The sequence below is a fragment of the Melospiza melodia genome, chromosome 1 (assembly GCF_035770615.1).
Source record: "Melospiza melodia melodia isolate bMelMel2 chromosome 1, bMelMel2.pri, whole genome shotgun sequence".
Classification (NCBI taxonomy): Eukaryota; Metazoa; Chordata; class Aves; order Passeriformes; family Passerellidae; genus Melospiza; species Melospiza melodia.
The window spans coordinates 46,470,187-46,486,937 of NC_086194.1; the positions used below are offsets into that span (position 1 = coordinate 46,470,187).

General features: G+C 42.7%; 2 protein-coding genes across 4 annotated transcripts in view; both read left to right on the forward strand.

Annotated features, from left to right (window-relative positions):
* SACM1L (SAC1 like phosphatidylinositide phosphatase) overlaps positions 1-9,968 on the forward strand; it is a 29,223-nt gene extending 19,255 nt beyond the window's left edge. For both annotated transcript variants that reach the window (XM_063156628.1, XM_063156636.1), the window contains 12 exons: positions 31-116; positions 315-401; positions 837-905; positions 992-1,071; positions 2,510-2,608; positions 5,137-5,275; positions 5,505-5,574; positions 5,665-5,737; positions 6,189-6,282; positions 6,367-6,459; positions 7,154-7,211; positions 7,890-9,968. In XM_063156628.1, the coding sequence (XP_063012698.1) occupies positions 31-116; positions 315-401; positions 837-905; positions 992-1,071; positions 2,510-2,608; positions 5,137-5,275; positions 5,505-5,574; positions 5,665-5,737; positions 6,189-6,282; positions 6,367-6,459; positions 7,154-7,211; positions 7,890-8,026 (1,085 nt within the window). In that variant the 3' untranslated portion in view covers positions 8,027-9,968. The remainder of the gene's footprint in view (positions 1-30; positions 117-314; positions 402-836; positions 906-991; positions 1,072-2,509; positions 2,609-5,136; positions 5,276-5,504; positions 5,575-5,664; positions 5,738-6,188; positions 6,283-6,366; positions 6,460-7,153; positions 7,212-7,889) is intronic.
* Positions 9,969-10,787: 819 nt separating this feature from the next.
* Positions 10,788-16,482, forward strand: SNRPD1 (small nuclear ribonucleoprotein D1 polypeptide). Of its 2 annotated transcripts, none has more exons than XM_063156661.1 (4): positions 10,788-10,879; positions 11,408-11,484; positions 13,871-14,062; positions 16,290-16,482. In XM_063156661.1, the coding sequence occupies exons 1-4, from the start codon at positions 10,866-10,868 to the stop codon at positions 16,364-16,366; spliced, it is 360 nt and encodes a 119-aa protein (XP_063012731.1). In that variant the 5' UTR covers positions 10,788-10,865; the 3' UTR covers positions 16,367-16,482. The 2 variants fall into 2 exon arrangements, with proteins under 2 accessions (XP_063012731.1, XP_063012741.1); XM_063156671.1 differs by lacking the exon at positions 10,788-10,879 and adding an exon at positions 11,265-11,286.
* The last annotated feature ends 269 nt before the right edge of the window (positions 16,483-16,751 follow it).

Below are 16,751 nucleotides of genomic sequence, written 5' to 3' on the forward strand. Positions count from 1 at the left end.
GCCAGCTAACATGGTCTTTTTCCTTCACAGGTATTGATTCAGAAGGGCACGCTGCTAACTTTGTGGAGACAGAACAAATTGTGCATTACAAGGGGAGCAAAGCATCATTTGTTCAGGTAAAGTCACTGTAAGGAACAAAGATACATAGATAGCTCTGTCTTGTTTGTGTATCTTATATGCAATCTATATTTAAAAGCATAAACTAAACAAACAGACTGAATTAGTTTAACAAAATAAACCTATCTGCTTTATTTTTAAATGTCAGGTGGGTTTTGTAAATTCTGCTGTTTAAAACCATTACCATTCTTTTGCAGACCCGCGGATCTATTCCTTTTTTCTGGTCTCAAAGACCAAACCTCAAGTATAAACCAAAGCCTCAGATCAGCAAGTCAGTAAACCATGTATGTGAGTGTTTGTGTCTTGGGGTTTTGACATGTTACTGGGCTCATGTTTGTGTGATAGGGCTGCAAACTGTAATCAGGAGAATAAAAATCAGCAATACTGGATTAAGCATTATTTTTTTAAAAGTAATAGCAAGAAATCTTGTACTTCTTGTAATGAATTAAAAGGCTGAAAAAAATGCTGGCATCAGTGGGATAGTTTCTCTTTGGATCCAGTCTGCAGCAGTTTTAGTATCTGTACAATACTCTTTATCTGTAGCGTGTTTAATGAGGAGAACTGAATGGACTGGGAGGAGGAAAGTGGGAATGTTTTGGCACAATAGAGAACATCAAACAGTTATAAGAATCATCAAAAATACTATAATGGTGGTTCCTTGTAAAGCACAGATCTTAATAGTAGTGTACATCTGTCAACCCATTTCCTTTCTCTTCTAGATGGATGGCTTCCAAAGACATTTTGACTCACAAATAATTAGCTATGGAAAGCAAATGATTGTCAACTTGGTATGCTTTCCCTTGTTCTTCCTGAAAAAGTTGTTGTTCTTCTAAGCAGGCTTCTGAGTAATTCTCTTTGTTTTCCCTTTTCGCAGGTCAACCAAAAAGGCTCAGAGAAGCCTCTTGAGCAAACCTTTTCAAAAATGGTGAACAGCATGGCAAATGGAATGGTCAGGTACATGTGACATGAAGTGATACATTTTGTGTTACAAGTTAAGCATTCCCTCTGAGACTTGCAGAGTGGTCAGCTCTTCAGGGGCCTTTACCAAACAAATTATTTGTTTGCATTTTATATTTATGAAGTAACTTCCTAAGAGAGGACACAGACAGAATAAGGAAGGAAATTAAGAGGCAATGGTAATTCCAGTATTGGAGCCATAGTATGCAATGGAGATCATCTGCATTTTGGGAAAAAGAAAGTCATGCCCTGTAGAGCTAGCTTCTGGCAAAAGGACTTGGTTACATTGCTAACTTAGTGAGGGAGTGCTGAGTGTGAGCAAAACAGGATGGAACAGTAAGGGGAGAAAGCAATTTAAATGCCTGGAGCTCAGTGTAACAATGGGCCAAGAGTGGAAAATCCACTTGGATTATGGGAAATTCCATCTCTTTGTGGGATACAGAGTGCAGTACACAATTTTACCACCTGTCTGTGCTTGCTTTTGTTAATTTCTGGAGGGAGAGCTTGTATCCAACTCACACAGCTGTTTGCCCCTCTACCTTATCCTTGATATTACCGTGCCATGGTTTTTTTATTCTGTGCATATTTGGTATAAAGTCATCTGGTGGAAACCAAGATGTGAAGGTGCATTTTGGTGATGTACTGTGTATGTTTAAAAGTGGTATTTGGCAGCCCTATTTTAGTACTGCTATCAAAATCCACTTTCTTGGTTAATTGTTTTTGATGATGTTGACCTGCCAGAGTCAAACTTGAGACTTCAGTTACTTGTTTCAGTGTTCATCTTTCTTCCTGCATAGTCCTGAAATCTTGTCAAATAAGGTTTGGGTTATGAATGCTTGAGGGGAGGAGTGTTATGTTTAATTAATCAAGTACCACTCAATTAGAGTACTTCTTGCCAGAAATCAGCTGTTGAAATTTTGTTCCAAGTCAGTAGCTGCTTAATTTTCTTATGACAGTTAGGTTAGCTGCTTAAACAGAACCTGTCTCATATTTCTAAACTTATTGAGGGAATTATGTCCGCAAAAAATGTTGGATTTCAACACCTGTGTCTAGTTCAAAGTGAACAGAGAACAAAAGAACCCTGGTGAGGGGGAAAAAAAGATGTTAAGATTTGTATCCCCTTTGTACTTTCTGGAGGAAATATATTAGCCAGAACATTGAATGGAACATACACAGAACTTGGACCACAATGTGTGCTTCCCCAGACTAATAGCATTTTGTGAAGAATTTCAAATGGTGTCAACATTCACACTAAGGGTGCAGCATCAGGAAAATGACTTTCAGCACAACTGCAGATTTTACCAGTGCTCTGTCATCTCTGAAGAAAAACAAGTCCTCTGTCACTACCTATTTTATAGATCAGGCTCTTACTGTAGAATTTTCTGTAACCTGCAGTACATACATAATTGGAAAAACTACTTCTCTCCCTGAACAGATACGTGGCGTTTGACTTCCATAAAGAGTGCAGTCGGATGAGGTGGGATCGGCTTCAGATTTTGATGGATCAGCTGGCAGACCAGCAAGATGAGTTCAGGTGAGGCTCTGCAGTTCTTTCACCTCTGTGCTGTTAAAATGAGACAACTTCTCAGAGTTTGTATTGTCTTGCGTTAAGGCACAGTAATACAGAGCTTCTGTAGTCATCTGTGAAGAAGATGCATCTGTGTGCATTAGTGTGCCCATGTCTCTGGTGTCTTGCTGACACCATGTGCAAGGTTAGACACGTGGTTGGGGGTTGGATGTAGAGCCCACATTGCCTCTCCATAAAGTGAGTCTGAGAATTGCAGCAACCCTGAGTTGTGGCAAGAGCTGCCTTTGTAAGGTTGGGTGGAAGCTTAGACAAAGAAATGAATGTGCATACAACTGGAGCTATTTAAAAGCAAATCTCTTTAGATTATGTTAGTTTTCATCCATGGTAATTCCAGGTTGCATTGGCAGCAAACCGTTCTGCCTTGTAGTGTAAAACACTGGATATTCCTTCCACAGGCATTTGTAAAAGTGTTTTCTCTAACGCACGTTGTTGTGGCTCCAAACCTTGCATTGGCATTGGTTGTTAGCCCTTGCTAATATAACTAACCCACAGGGAAACACATTCTTATTTTCTGTAGTCATATCAAAATACACAAAATATCCAAATCAATTTAAATCTTTAGTTCCACAAGTGGGTTTTTGGTCATAGCTGCTTGTAGACCTGTAGATTGCTAGGGAAGTAGTTTACTTTGTTCTGCTTTTCTGATTGCTTCCTTCCTGTTCTTGAAGCCTTGTGACTAAAGCACAAAGTAGATTAGCTAAAACATTAGAAAACTAGCAGTGGTATAGTCTGTCCTGACAAAATAAAATGGGGTAAGGTGTGGACTAGAATAAGAGTCTTGTTAATAAAGTCTCTTGCCTGGAGTGATGGCTATGGGAATGATATAAATTCATCAGCTTGTAGTTAATATTCTCTGTCTACCACAAGCCTTAAAAACTCATTAAGACCTAATGAATAAATTGACTTTGAGCACCTCAAATAAGGAGAAATAAGATTGCAGTTTTTTCCTATATAGCAAGGATCCTTTATTCTTAGAATTAATGCTGAATCCTTTAACTTGTTTACTGCCAGCTGCCACTGGAGGCATAGAAAATAACCAGATTTCCTTGAAATGGAAACTTAAAAGAAGCCATCTCTAAAACAAGATATAAAATTGAAGACTCATTCTCAAGGCTGGCTCTAACTTGTTTTATTTCATTTGTAACGACTGTTGCTTAAATAGGAACAGAAAAGTCTGAGTTCTAATCTTCACAGAAAATAGTTTTGCAACCCCTTGGGAGGTAAACAACTCTTATATTCTGCAGGCTAAATCCAGTTGTGGAAGATCTGTCAGAAAGGAGAGCTGGGTTTGTGGAGGTCTTCTTTGTTAGTTTTTTAATTTTTTTTGAGCAGCTATAGGACATGCAGCATTCAGAACAAACATTTCTAGTTAAATAGGATAATAAAAAACTATCTTATCCTCATATCTGTTGTAGCCAGAACCTGGGGGGAAAAGGAAGACTTCACAAGTATTATTGTCACTGTAGTCTTCAACAATGTAAAACATGGTGTAACAAAACTAGCTCAAGAACGGTGAAAATTACAGTTAAAAAGAAAAAACAAGGTTAATCAAAGTAAATTCTTGTGTTTCTAAGGCTCCTGATAAAAATGCTGAGGCTCTTGATAAAAATGCTCTACAGTAAGAATGGATATATGCTAATCCAGAGTTCATAATTACATATTGGAGTAACTTAATCTATGGATTGTAATCTGTAAAACAGTAGAAAACTGGAAGTTTTGTGCTCTGGCAGGGCAGGCATAGTTCTGTCCCATTCGCACATCCAACTGATAAGTAGATTGGAATATTTGTTTTATTGTAATGCATGTCTGCAGTTCAGTATTTTAAATGAGCTGTGTGTCATCAACCACTGGAAACACCTGGTTTAGTGGATTTAAAAAATGGAGGTAATAATTAGCATATTCAAGGGGGAATATCTGGTTTCCCCCCTCATGTTCATATAATGGAGAGAATAGCATGTGACTGTAGCAGATTTTTCCATATTTTGTGAGCACCCTTAAAAAATCTGAGTACCTTCCTGGAAGAAATGAGCCTGACAAGTTAGATGACTTTTTATGCATTGGTGACTGGGTTGAACTGGTGACAACTTACCAACAAATCTGGTTACTTCTGCTGCTAGGCTCTGCTAATGATTTTTGTATCTGTGGAGCTGGGACACTAAAATAACTGGACAAAAACCCCACAAGTCCCTGATTTTGTACCAGAAGTTGCTCTTCCCAGTAGCATATAACTCAATATTGCTGATTGACTTTCTGAATGGTAGGAGTGAATACTGCCCTGAGATTGCTAAATGTTCACCCATTGGTGCTGTTTCCTAGAATGGCAAGATTTGAGGGAGACATCAAAGTTTGAAGACATGGCTGAGCGCTCATCAAATGCTCAGGACAGTTGTGGTTGGGTTGTTAGGATATTTACTTGTGAAACCAGGTGGTTTCTATGGACTGTTATCTCTAAAGATGTGTGCTGTGTGTGTTAGTTACTTTCTAGTTGACTCGGAGGGTAAGACTGTGACTCAGCAGGAAGGAACGTTCCGCAGTAACTGCATGGACTGCCTGGATCGCACTAACGTCATCCAGAGCCTGCTGGCACGCAGGTCTCTGCAGGCCCAGCTTCAGGTAAATGCTTTACTCTTCTTTGACAGGCTGGAAGAGGAGAGAGGCTTTCCATTTGGAATGGAAATGTCATTTGAATGCTCCAGTAAGAGCTTGCAAAGTGGAGTTACTGTACTACTTACCTGAGCCACATTGACTAGATTCAAGTTTGATAAATACAGCTTTTTTTTGAAAGCAAATCCTAATTTTTCTATCAAACTCCTAGCAAGCCTCAATGTGCTTTTTGTTCCAGAGACTTGGTGTTCTGCATGTGGGACAGAGAATTGAAGAGCAGGCAGACTTTGAGAAAATCTACAAAAATGGTAGGCTGTTTATAGAGTTCAAACAATGCCTTTTTCTCTGCAGAGAGTATATAACTTCCTTAATATTTCTTATCGTTTTCCTCTTCACAGCATGGGCTGATAATGCTAATGCTTGTGCCAAACAATATGCTGGAACTGGTGCCTTAAAGACTGATTACACAAGGCAAGTCAGCATTTCTTGTAAGGGCCTTCTGGGTTTTTGAGCATGTTTGGGATTTTCTTCAAGTTCTCCTATCTGAGAAGGTTACTAATCTGGGGGCTTAGGCTGTAAATGAGTTTTTTGCAATGGTTCAGTTGGTAAAAAGTCAGATTAAAATGTCCAGATTCCATGATGTGTTTATATGAACATAAAGGCTATCTGGAAATGAAAACCAAGGCAGTGTGCCATGAAGATGCACATTTATGTTGTCTGATGGAAAGAAGTGTAATTTATTTTACAATTTTGTTACAAGTATGTGTGGTTATAATGCAAAGGCAGCACTAGATAAATGTATTCCTGTGCAGGTGTTCATTTAATGTAGTACACATCTGGATAGTGACAGAATGTAAATCTGAAATAATAGTCCTGAATGCATTCACAAATTTTAAATATTGTTCACAATTTCTTTTTGCAGAACTGGGAAGAGAACTCAGTGGGGCTTAATAATGGATGGCTGGAACTCATTAATACGTTACTACAAAAACAACTTTTCTGATGGGTTTAGACAAGTAAGTAAAGTTTTTAACCATGGGGAAATGTATGGGATAAACATTGTTGTGCATTCTAACTCTTGCCCTCCCTTTCTCTTCCAGGATGCGATTGATCTTTTTCTTGGAAATTATTCAGTGGATGAAGTAGAACCTGCTAGTCCTTTACATGTCAAGAAAGATTGGAAGTTCTTAGCTGTGAGTATAGAGACTTTATTTGTAATAAGAGAAACACAACAATTCAGTCACTGGCTTCATTATGCCTGAGTAGGACTTGTCTGTTAGTCATGAAGCATCCCTGTAATCTGGTAATGTTTCTGTGACACCTGCTTATAGGATTAAACCCAGACTGTTCCCTTGACAGAAAATGGAGTGTCCTTGAGGTATTGGAAAAACTGCTGGGTTTTTTTGTTGTTTTTTTTTTCAAATATGCTTCACCAGGTGGAAGGGGAAAAATTCTATTAGTCACTATCAATGACTGTTTCCTTCTGCAGAAGAATCTTGTGGACTTCTTTTCTCACACTTCATGCAGAAGCATAGATTGTAACACAAAACCCCCACTCTTTTCACTTTTTTCACTCTTCCCTTTCTATTTTGAAATGGGATTTGGGAACATAATGGGTTTAACTGGTGTATTTATTTGCATTATAAGCAAAGCATAAGCCTCAACCTCTTTTTTAATGCACAGGAGGTGTATTTCAATTCTAAACATTATGATTGAATACAGTCTTCCAGATTTTGGAACTATCCAAACTTTTATTTGTACCTCAATGCAGGTGAATTGAGAAGCAAAGCAAGTAATAGCTTTACAGTACTACCCATCTTAAAAGAAATTAAGGAACATATGTACATATTGCTGTATCAAGTGATTATTCTGTTTCTCTTTCCTCAGTTGCCTATTATTATGGTGGTCGCTTTCTCCATGTGCATTATTTGTTTGCTAATGGCTGGTAAGTCACTATTGAGTTTGATTGTATAAAACTGGCTTATTTCTCTGTGAACTTTCTGTAAATGGCTACCAGTAACTATTCAGTGTAGAATTGCTTCTCAGTCATTCTAAAGGTTGCTTGAACATGGCTCTGGAGATTGAGGTTTAGCACTGTATCATTAGTGTGGAAAAAAATGATTGTTGTAGAAAACAATATTAAAACTCATGTAGAAGTCAAGTAAGGCACAGTTGATTATCTCCAAATGTAGATGCACCTGTAGCTTTATTGTAGGCTGGATGAAGCCCCAGAGGAATACCTCTCTTCTTGGGCAGAAAGACAATTCAGAGCTGTCACATACAGGCATAAGCCTGGTTCTGGTGGATTTCCCTTTAATCTCAATCTGTGTTGGGAGTGATGAAGGTTTTTGCCTTCTGCTTTTGCCTTGAATTTTCTAACATTGTTGCCAGTAGAGTTCTTGACTGGCTTCCGTAGATCTGTGTTCAGTGTGTTCCAAGAACTGTGTGGCAAATACAAATATTCCAAGGTAAGGAAACAGAAGAAGATCTGTGAAAGGCTTGTGGTTTGCTTTGGCAACAAATCTCTGAGGGAGAGCTTGAAATATTTGCATTTGTCCTAAAGTAAAACTGTCTGCTAATTGGAGATAGTGAGCTAAAAGGTTTATCTGACTCTTCTTCTCAGGTGATACATGGACTGAGACACTGGCCTATGTGCTTTTCTGGGGAAGTGCCAGCTTTGGAACTTTTGCTATCATCCTTTACAATGGCAAGGATTTCGTAGATGCACCCAAGCTGGTCCAGAAGGAGAAGATGGACTGAATTTGTGTGTGTGGAAAGCGGCTTGGTACTGAGGATTCTTCAAGCCACACTTGGAGTCTCTACTGACCTGCTTTCCACACCAAAAATGCCCTAATGAACATTCTTCCTTGGCAGTGGGGGGTCAGGGGTAAGGAAACGGTGTCCTGTGGTGGTGGGAGCTTTCAACTGAGACCTGACTTGGCAGTCTTAGTTGCAATGGTCTTTGGAATATTGCATTAGTGGACAGGGCTCCACTCTCACTGGAGTAATGCAAAGACAAAAGCCAGCTTTTTGGTGTCTGGAATGTTCTTGGAGCTTAAGTGGACTGCTTAAGCTTATGCTCCACCTGGGTTGTTCCAGCTGGTTTTTTGGCCTTGACAGGATAGAGCTTTGATGCTGTTCATGTCTCAAAATACCCAAATGTTGAAGCATTATTAATGGAACATCTGTTAGGGATCTCTGAACAAATATGGCTTCTTACCAATAAAAAGTCCTGGTCCAGACTTACAGCTGGATTACGTTCATTGTGATAAAGTCTGTGTTAAAGAGTCCTTCGTGCATATTCGTGTGTGGATTCTTTTCACTAAATATGAAAGATTTTTGAATCTTAATGCTATTCTAAAATGAGGTTTTTGTCCTGTCTTGTTTATCTAGAACTGATGCAATATTCTGCTAATCATTGTTTGGGTGAAAGGGCAGTGTAATTGGATGTTCCTGAAGTTGCAAATGTCTTGCACTGTTTCAATACTACAGTCTCCATATGAAAATCCAGTAGTTAGCGAGTTAAAATGTAGAATTTTCTTTCTGAAGATGTAAACAAAATCAAAGAATGTAAAAGTCCTTTGCAGTGTTTATTCAACCTTCCTTATGCTAAAGTTCCAAAGTACTTCATTACTTTAAGAATGGGTCACAACATAAAAGATGAATTTCATATGGTTTTGCTAGTCAGCTGCTTCTATCCTTGGTTATGTTGAAATAATTTATGACAGAGGGAATAACAGCCTGAGAAGAAAGCAGTAAGTCTAAACTCTGAATTTCTACTTGGGAGCAGCAGCTTGCTTTTCATGCATGATACTGTAACACACTCTTTTAAGAAAAAAAAAAATCTGCTGACTAATTTGTGCTGGTTAATGTGTGTCTTTAAATTTAGTGCTTCCAAGCTGTATAAAAATAAGGACCAATTTTAAACTATTTTGTCACTTATTTTATATGGTTTGTTCAAAACCAGACATGGAACTTGCTTAAGGCGCTGTGCATTGTTTAATATTTCCTGTAAGTACAGCTGTATATTCAGATTGCGAGTATAAAATTTAAATGGGGGGAAGGGACAAACATGTAGAATACTACTAGGGCTAGCACAGGTGTCACTATTGAAGCTAGAACACAAAACACTGATACTCCAGTGTTCCCTTGTGTTATGACTGAAAATATGTACAGATTTTTTTTTTTTTCTTTTGCAACTGTTCATTTTAACCTTGAATGTTTCTGGAGGCCTCTCTGGGTTTTGTGTAAACATAACCTGTTCATGAGCACTAGTACTTGCAAGGTATCCATTTGCTTCTAGATGCTGTAATGGAAAAATACCAGTTGGTGGCTGACTGGAAAATCCTCCTAACTTAAAATTTTCAAAGGTGGAACTCCCTCATGGGCACAAAGTACAACAACATCATAGACTCAATATTTGAAAGCAGTGGTTCTGGTGGCTCAATGGCAGGTGGAGTTTGAAACTTGGCTCAGTTGTCTTGCAGTCTAGAACTAAGTTGTTGCATCTTTGGTGAAGAACTTGTTGCAGCAAAGACCAAACTTGTATTGCTAATATAAAAGATTTGTAAGACTTAGAATAATGTAGGTTTTAGAAGTTGGAAGGCACCTGTGTTTCAGTGCTTTGCAAAGAGTCTGTATTTCTAAAATCACAAATGGTGTACTACTCTTAAATGACAATAAAATGTTCAGCTTTTCTAGATGTGCTGTCTGCAGTGCCTTTTGTGCTTCGGAGCAGACTGTTCCCAAATCATTCCTTAGGAGTTGATTCACACCTGAAGGCTGCTTCAGTTTTGTGTGTGCTTGTTGCAGGGATCATCACTCAAACAGTGCTGATCTCGGGCAGAGCCTGGTCTCAGCCTGCACTGTGAGATGTTCTGCTCCTCTCAGCCATGGCTGGGTCTGTCTGGAGCCCCTGTGCCTGGAGTGCTCCGGTGCTGCATCCCCAGTGTCACCTCTGCTCAGGGCTGATGCCTCTTTTCCTCAACGGCACTTCAGCCTTTTATTGACCATACCAATAGGTGAAAATTCAAGGTGTCTTCCTCCTTTCCCTTTTACCTTTGCTAGGTAAAGAGACTGACATGAACACAGAAAATTCTTGCTATTAAAGTTCTGGATCCTCAAGCTGTAACTTTTTTCACAATAAATTAGTGCTTTACAGCTTCTAGGCCTTGAGTTTTTTCCTATTTTTAAAGCTCAAAGCAGGTTTAAAACAAAGTAGGTTTGTTTGGTTTTTTTTCTTTTCTAACATTTATTTTTAATTAAGGAAGGCGAGCTGGTAGATGTAAAACCTTACGAACAGCCAGGCTTTCATAGACCAAGTCCCCACACTTCTATTCCCATCTCCTTTTTCCCCCATCCCTCTTTTCCATGCTCTCCCTTTTTCCCCGCCCTCTCCCCCACGGGCGGCTCCGGGCGCTGCCGGCGCTCGCCGCGGGTCCGCCCGCCCGCTGGGGGGCGCTGTCCGGCACAGTCCTGGCGCGCGCGGCCCGGCGCGGCCTGACCGAGAGGCGCCTCCGCCCCGCCGTGCCAGGGGCTCCGCTCGCCCGGGGCTCCCCGCCCGCCGCCGCTCCGCGCTCGGGGACGCCCGCCCGCCGCCATGAAGCTCGTCAGGTGAGCGGGTGGGCGCGGATGGGGATGGATGGAGGCGGATTGCCCGCGCCGAGCGAGCCCGCGCCCTCAGGGCCGCCCCGCGCTCTCCCCTGACCGCGGGGGGGAGCGGGAGCGGCCCGGGATGGGCCGGCCCGGGCCGGGCGGGGACCCCGCTGTGAGCCGGGGCCTGCGCGGGTCGCTCAGCAAAGCCCCCGGCCTACTTTTTGGAGGGAAATCCCCCGGAGCGGGTTGGCGTTGCCTTCCCGCGATTGTAACGATTTTTAAAATGGTTCCTTCTCCGTACAATAATGGCCGTTTGGCCTGGAAGTGGATGCTGGGTCCGGCTGTGTGTCACTGAAGCGTCCCAGCGCCGGTGGCTGGGCAGGACGTGGAGTGGAGTGTGCCACTGAACATCCCCGGCAGGATCCGTGAGCGCCGTCCGGGGCAGCTCGGGATGCGGCGCTGCTGGGTGCTGCCTGTCCGACGCGTACCGCTTTGTGTGCAAGTGAACGGGATGGGGTTTTCTTAAATTCTTTTTTTAATTCCCAGGTTTCTAATGAAGCTGAGCCATGAGACTGTGACCATTGAGCTGAAGAATGGGACGCAGGTGCATGGAACGATCACAGGTACGGAAGGATGGGAGGATGCAGCAAAATACTCCCGGTTGCTTTTCGGCGGACAATTGGCATTCGCGGCTTGAATGAGTTTTTTGTCCTGTGCTCCCTCTTGCGGGGACCGGCACAGGGAAATGCAGGAGATGGGCTTTGTAATTCAATTCATAGCTTTATGTGCAAGTGCGAGGCGTGTTTGTGTTGCAAAAGTGTCTGGAAATGGTCGGGGGTTGCTGGGAACAGCCGGGAGCTGTGACCAGCCGGCTCTCCATAGGGAACCACGAAAGTACTTGGGAATTTCAGTGGGTCACGGATTGTCTTTGATGTGCAGCAGTGGGTGAGTCCATCCGTGCTCAGAGATTTGTTCTAGAGGTTCTGCTGGGAGCTGTAAATCCGCTGTAGCGCTGGGAGCCTCTGTGCTCCGCTGCAGCTTTGCCTGCAGACAGGCTCGGAGGCAGGAGGGAAGCAAACTCTTCCAAACCTTGCTCGGTAGTCTCTTGTCATTTTAGTAGCACGGTCACAGAGTCACAGAATGGTTTGGCTTGGAAGGGACATTAAAGATTATCCTGTTCTAACCCTCTGCCTCCAGTAGACCAGGTTGCTCAAAGGCCCATCCAGCCTGGCCTGGAACACTGCCAGGGATGGGGTATCCACAGCTTCTCTGGGCAACCTTTTCCAGCTGATGTGGGCTTAAATCGATTAAATTTTGCATGCAGACTAAAAAATAATTATTCCTGTTGAGCACGATTTTGTTAAGGCAAGTCTAGATGGAAGTGCATATTTGCATACGTTTGATTGTGTGAGAGGCGGGTTGGAGAGCGGCAGAGCTGGGTGTGGGATACAGGGCAAAGAGGAATCCTGGCCGAGAGAATCTGTTCCCTCCCTGCTGCCAGAGCTCTGTCCTGCGCGTTCCTGGGGGTTCCTGATTACCAGGTGCTTCTTTATATCACTGAGCTGGACGTTGCAGGGAATTCTGCAGGGTTCATTAAGTGGTTCTCAGGTATTAAAACATGTGCAAGCCATTTTGTTTTCTCTAATAACCTCAGTGAGGGACGTTGCTCTGAGAGTTCCCGTGAGCTGTACTTAGAGCAGGTAGATGTGTTTAGAGCAGCACGGTGTGTTTAACGAGGCAAACCCTCAGGGCTGAGCTGAGGAAGCTGCTGCATCTCCCTCACTGAACTCACCCCCATGTGGCTTTTAGAAGCTCTTCTGCCCCAGCACTCTTGGAAAAAAAAATAAAAAGGTTACAACTCTTGTTAAGTTTGAGTTTTATTCCAGAGGATTGTTGAGGTGCTGTTTTGGCCAGCAGCAATCCGTGGGGATTTGGCAGAGTTCAAAACTGGCATTATTTTGCAGCCAGGTCCATCAGCTTTGATTAAGAGCTGAGGGAGCCACCTCGGTGCCCGATCGCAGCACGCTCTGCTGAACCCAGCAGATGGGAAGCAAACACTGCTGGGCTCCTGACCTCGCTGCTCTTTCACGCTTAATTGTTGAGCAAAGCCTCTCTCATTTTCTGGTAAGAATCTGCAAAAACATTGCACAATGTCCTGTTCCTCCCAGGGCAGGGGCAGGGATGAGGGGACAGGTTTTGTGTAATGCCCCTCACAGCAGCCAAGAGACTGGGTCAGGTGGAACTGTGTAAAATCCAGAGGGAGGGGGACAGACAGAAAAATAAAACCACTGTCATTTTGATCTTCATAGCTGGAGATCAGATCCCACCTAAGCTCTATGCAAAATAAAAACTTCTGGGTTTTTTTAGTTGCTCCTCACAGCTGTTACGCAGTACATGCATCCAGCTGAGATGTTTTTTCCAGTTTGGAATTGTGCATAACACAGCATAGTGTACACAGTATTGATTCCATACAATTCCTGTGTACTGGCTGTTTTCAGAGTTTGTAACCACAGTGGTTGTTCTTGCAGTGGGGTATTTTCTGTACTTCCACAGAGAATTCACTCTGGTGTTGATTGTATTTTATCAGGAGGTAAATGTTGCTTTTGTGGCTGGATTTTCCTAAGATTTACAGAAAAGGGAATTTACCCAGGTTATTTTTTCTTCTCCAAGGGTTGTTTTTCTTCTTTTTAAAGGACTAAAGATTAGTGTTAGCCTTCTGTAACAAGCAGTAGTTTATTTGTTGTTCAGAGGAGTTGCTTTAACCATTTACAAAGCAGCTATTGCCTGGACCTGGATAAAGATCTCTAACCACGAGGAGCTAAAGGCCTCTCATGGTAACTGGATAATTCAAGAGAGAAAAGAGATGTAGTTCCATTCTGTGACAGGCTGAAGTAATTCATGAGTGGTAGAAGCAGGTGTTGATGAACAGGATAAATCTCATTTCATGTGTGCACTTAAAAACAGGCAGCAAGAGACCTTGTCCCTGACATGAGGCTTGTGTTGTTTCAGGAGTGGATGTGAGTATGAACACACACCTGAAAGCAGTGAAAATGACTCTGAAAAACAGAGAGCCCGTACAGCTGGAGACCCTGAGTATCCGGGGAAACAACATCCGCTACTTCATTCTGCCTGACAGTTTGCCTCTGGATACTTTGCTAGTGGATGTTGAGCCAAAAGTCAAATCCAAGAAAAGAGAAGCAGGTGAGTTTGTGCTTTCCTGGTCTGTGTTTGTTCTGCCCTTGTGTGCATTTTAGTGCTGTGTGTCTGAAGGTGTCTGATTGGAGTCTGTCAGTGTCTGCATTTGGCACTGAATTCCTTCATCCCTGAGGGTTGGACATGGCACTGGCTCAGTCTGCCTTGCCCACCTCCTTGGCATCTGCAGAGCTTCATGCACATGAAGTTGTGTTATGGCTTTTCTGTTTTTCAACATGTAAATGTTTATCAGCTTGAGTAAGTCTTAATCTATCTGAGTCTTACAGTTGGCACCCAAAGAGATTTACTTCCTCTTCTCCAGGTGTCCGTGTTTCCTCAGTTTGTATGGGGAGCTTCACACAGACAATAAGTGCAGGACCACATCTCAGATGGTGTTGCATGGTTCACTGAAATTTGGTATCTGTGAATTTGATAGACTTGAGAACCTGAGGGAATCAAGGCTGTATTCCCGTGAGTGCATCTCCAGCTTTGTCTCCCAGTAGTGTTCCAGTCACAGCTCTTCTGCTCTTCCTGGAACTTTTTTTTCAAAGTGCTGCTGAATAAAAATCTTTCTCTTTGGAAGCCTAACAGTATAGACTGTAACTCAAGTTTAATCCACACTACCAAAGATGAGTCTCCAGTAAACCCCAGGAAATCAGCAGCAGTATGTATTTTGCCCACCAGTTAATCTGTGTGTTTTAAAAACAGTAAGCTGTAAGTGAAAGCTAATTGTGCTCTAGAATCATGTTGTACCATTTCTCCTGTAATTAGTGTTGAAGTATGTGGGCGTGCAGGGAGTTCTGCATTGGTGAAGAACCTCAGCTGTGCAGCACCCTGTGAGCACTGCAGCTGCTGCCTTGGTGGGGAATAAGGATAAAGCTCCCAGAGGGGCTTTGCTCCTCTCAAGTTCATTAAAACAATCTGACCACACAGAGAAATGAGTGTGGTTGGATTGCTTTTTCCTGAACCTCACATTGTGATGTGAATGGGAACATCCCTACTTGGTGTCAGCTTTGGGAAGCAGCCCTGATAGCTCCAGTTACCTCAGTTGATGCTCCCTGCATCCCCAGTGCATGGAAACGCTCTCAGACCAAAGCTGTGCTGTGCTTTGCCTTAATCCATGAATGCCCTTGGCCTTCAGCAGTGTAAAGCCCTTGCTTCTGTTCCCTAGCAAGTGGTGAGGAAAGGGCAGGATACTGGCTGGGCTGTGTGTGCCACGTGTCCCTTGTGTCCAAGCGTGCTGGCACTCGGTGAGCACAGCTGCCTGCTTGCTGTCATCCTCCAGCTGGGGCTGATGCTTCCGTGGATTCTACAGGGCCAGTGTGTACCAGCAATATAATGACACCTTGCTTAAGTCAAATCTGTCCTGTGTCTCTGCTCCTTCTGTCTCTTCTGAATTTCTAACCTGCATCCCAGAATAATTGTCACAGCCTGCTCCTTGAGTGTGGGTGCCAGTGGGAGTCTCTTAGAGAGCCACTGCTGCTGCAGAGTTTTCAGTATCTTTGTGAGCCCTGCACTCAGAAGCACATTTTAAATTAACCAATAATCTAAAGTTTGCAGAGTGTCCTTGCAGCCTGGTGGGTCACATTTCTTTGGGAGACAGAGATGCAAAGGCGTGTTATCACCTTAGGGATCTTATGACATTCAGGAATGGCTTGTGGCCTGCACTGTCCTATGATTCTGTCTTCCCTTTACAATTAAATAGCAGTAATTAAAACTGGGAGCACACAGTCAAGACCTTTGCCTTAGAATCACACCTGGAATTGGCAGAGGCATCACTGAGACCAGTAGGAGCTGGTGGATGCTGGGATCCTTTCAAAGTGCTGAGCTTCCACATGGTGCCTGAGACAGGATGAGTTTGGGAATCTCACAGTTTGTCAAAATTTGCATTTCTCTCTTAAAAAACTAGACTGTATATACATATAGAAAAAGAATGAATCCTGGTTTCCTGTCAGATTACCCAGTCATTTGAGAGCAGCCAACTATTTCATGTCCTTGTTTTCTGCAGTGAATCCAAGGACAGACAGTAGTCTGTGGAAGGTGTATACTGGAAGAACTAACACAAAAGATGAAAATATTACCTGAAACTTACTGAGCATTACCAGACTTAATACCTAATGTAATGTCTTATCACAGGGAAGCAGTGTGGTGGTTATGCTCAGTACAGAATGTTTTAGTCAAAAAGAAAGTATTCCTCGGTCTCACTTTATGTTCTCTTTTTCTTTTGCCTGCCAAGTTGCTGGAAGAGGCCGTGGAAGAGGCCGTGGCAGAGGCCGAGGTCGTGGAAGAGGAAGAGGAGGCCCAAGACGATAACTTCTCATCATATTTTGGGCAATTTCTGGGCAATTACCATATTCTAGGCAATTTCAGGTTTATTTTGTACAGGTCTTGTTTATGGTATCCATTTTTAATAAACGGAAATGTGAAAAGGTGTCTTTCCTTTGTTAGCAAAGCCTGGGGAGGGAGGCAGGTGTGTCCTGTTTCTAGGGCTGTCGCAGACTGCACACATCTTGCTTGTCACTGTCGAGATTTTGCCTACCCCTGGGGGCTGTACATTTCCTCTTGCTGTTTGCCCCAGAACCAGAGACTTGTGTTGTGCTTTCACAGTGTTTGAAATGAATCCCTCTTTTCTAAGGCACTTGCCATCCTCTAATGGTTCCATAGCTAAGATGCTGTATTAAGAACCCCTGTCCCGTGA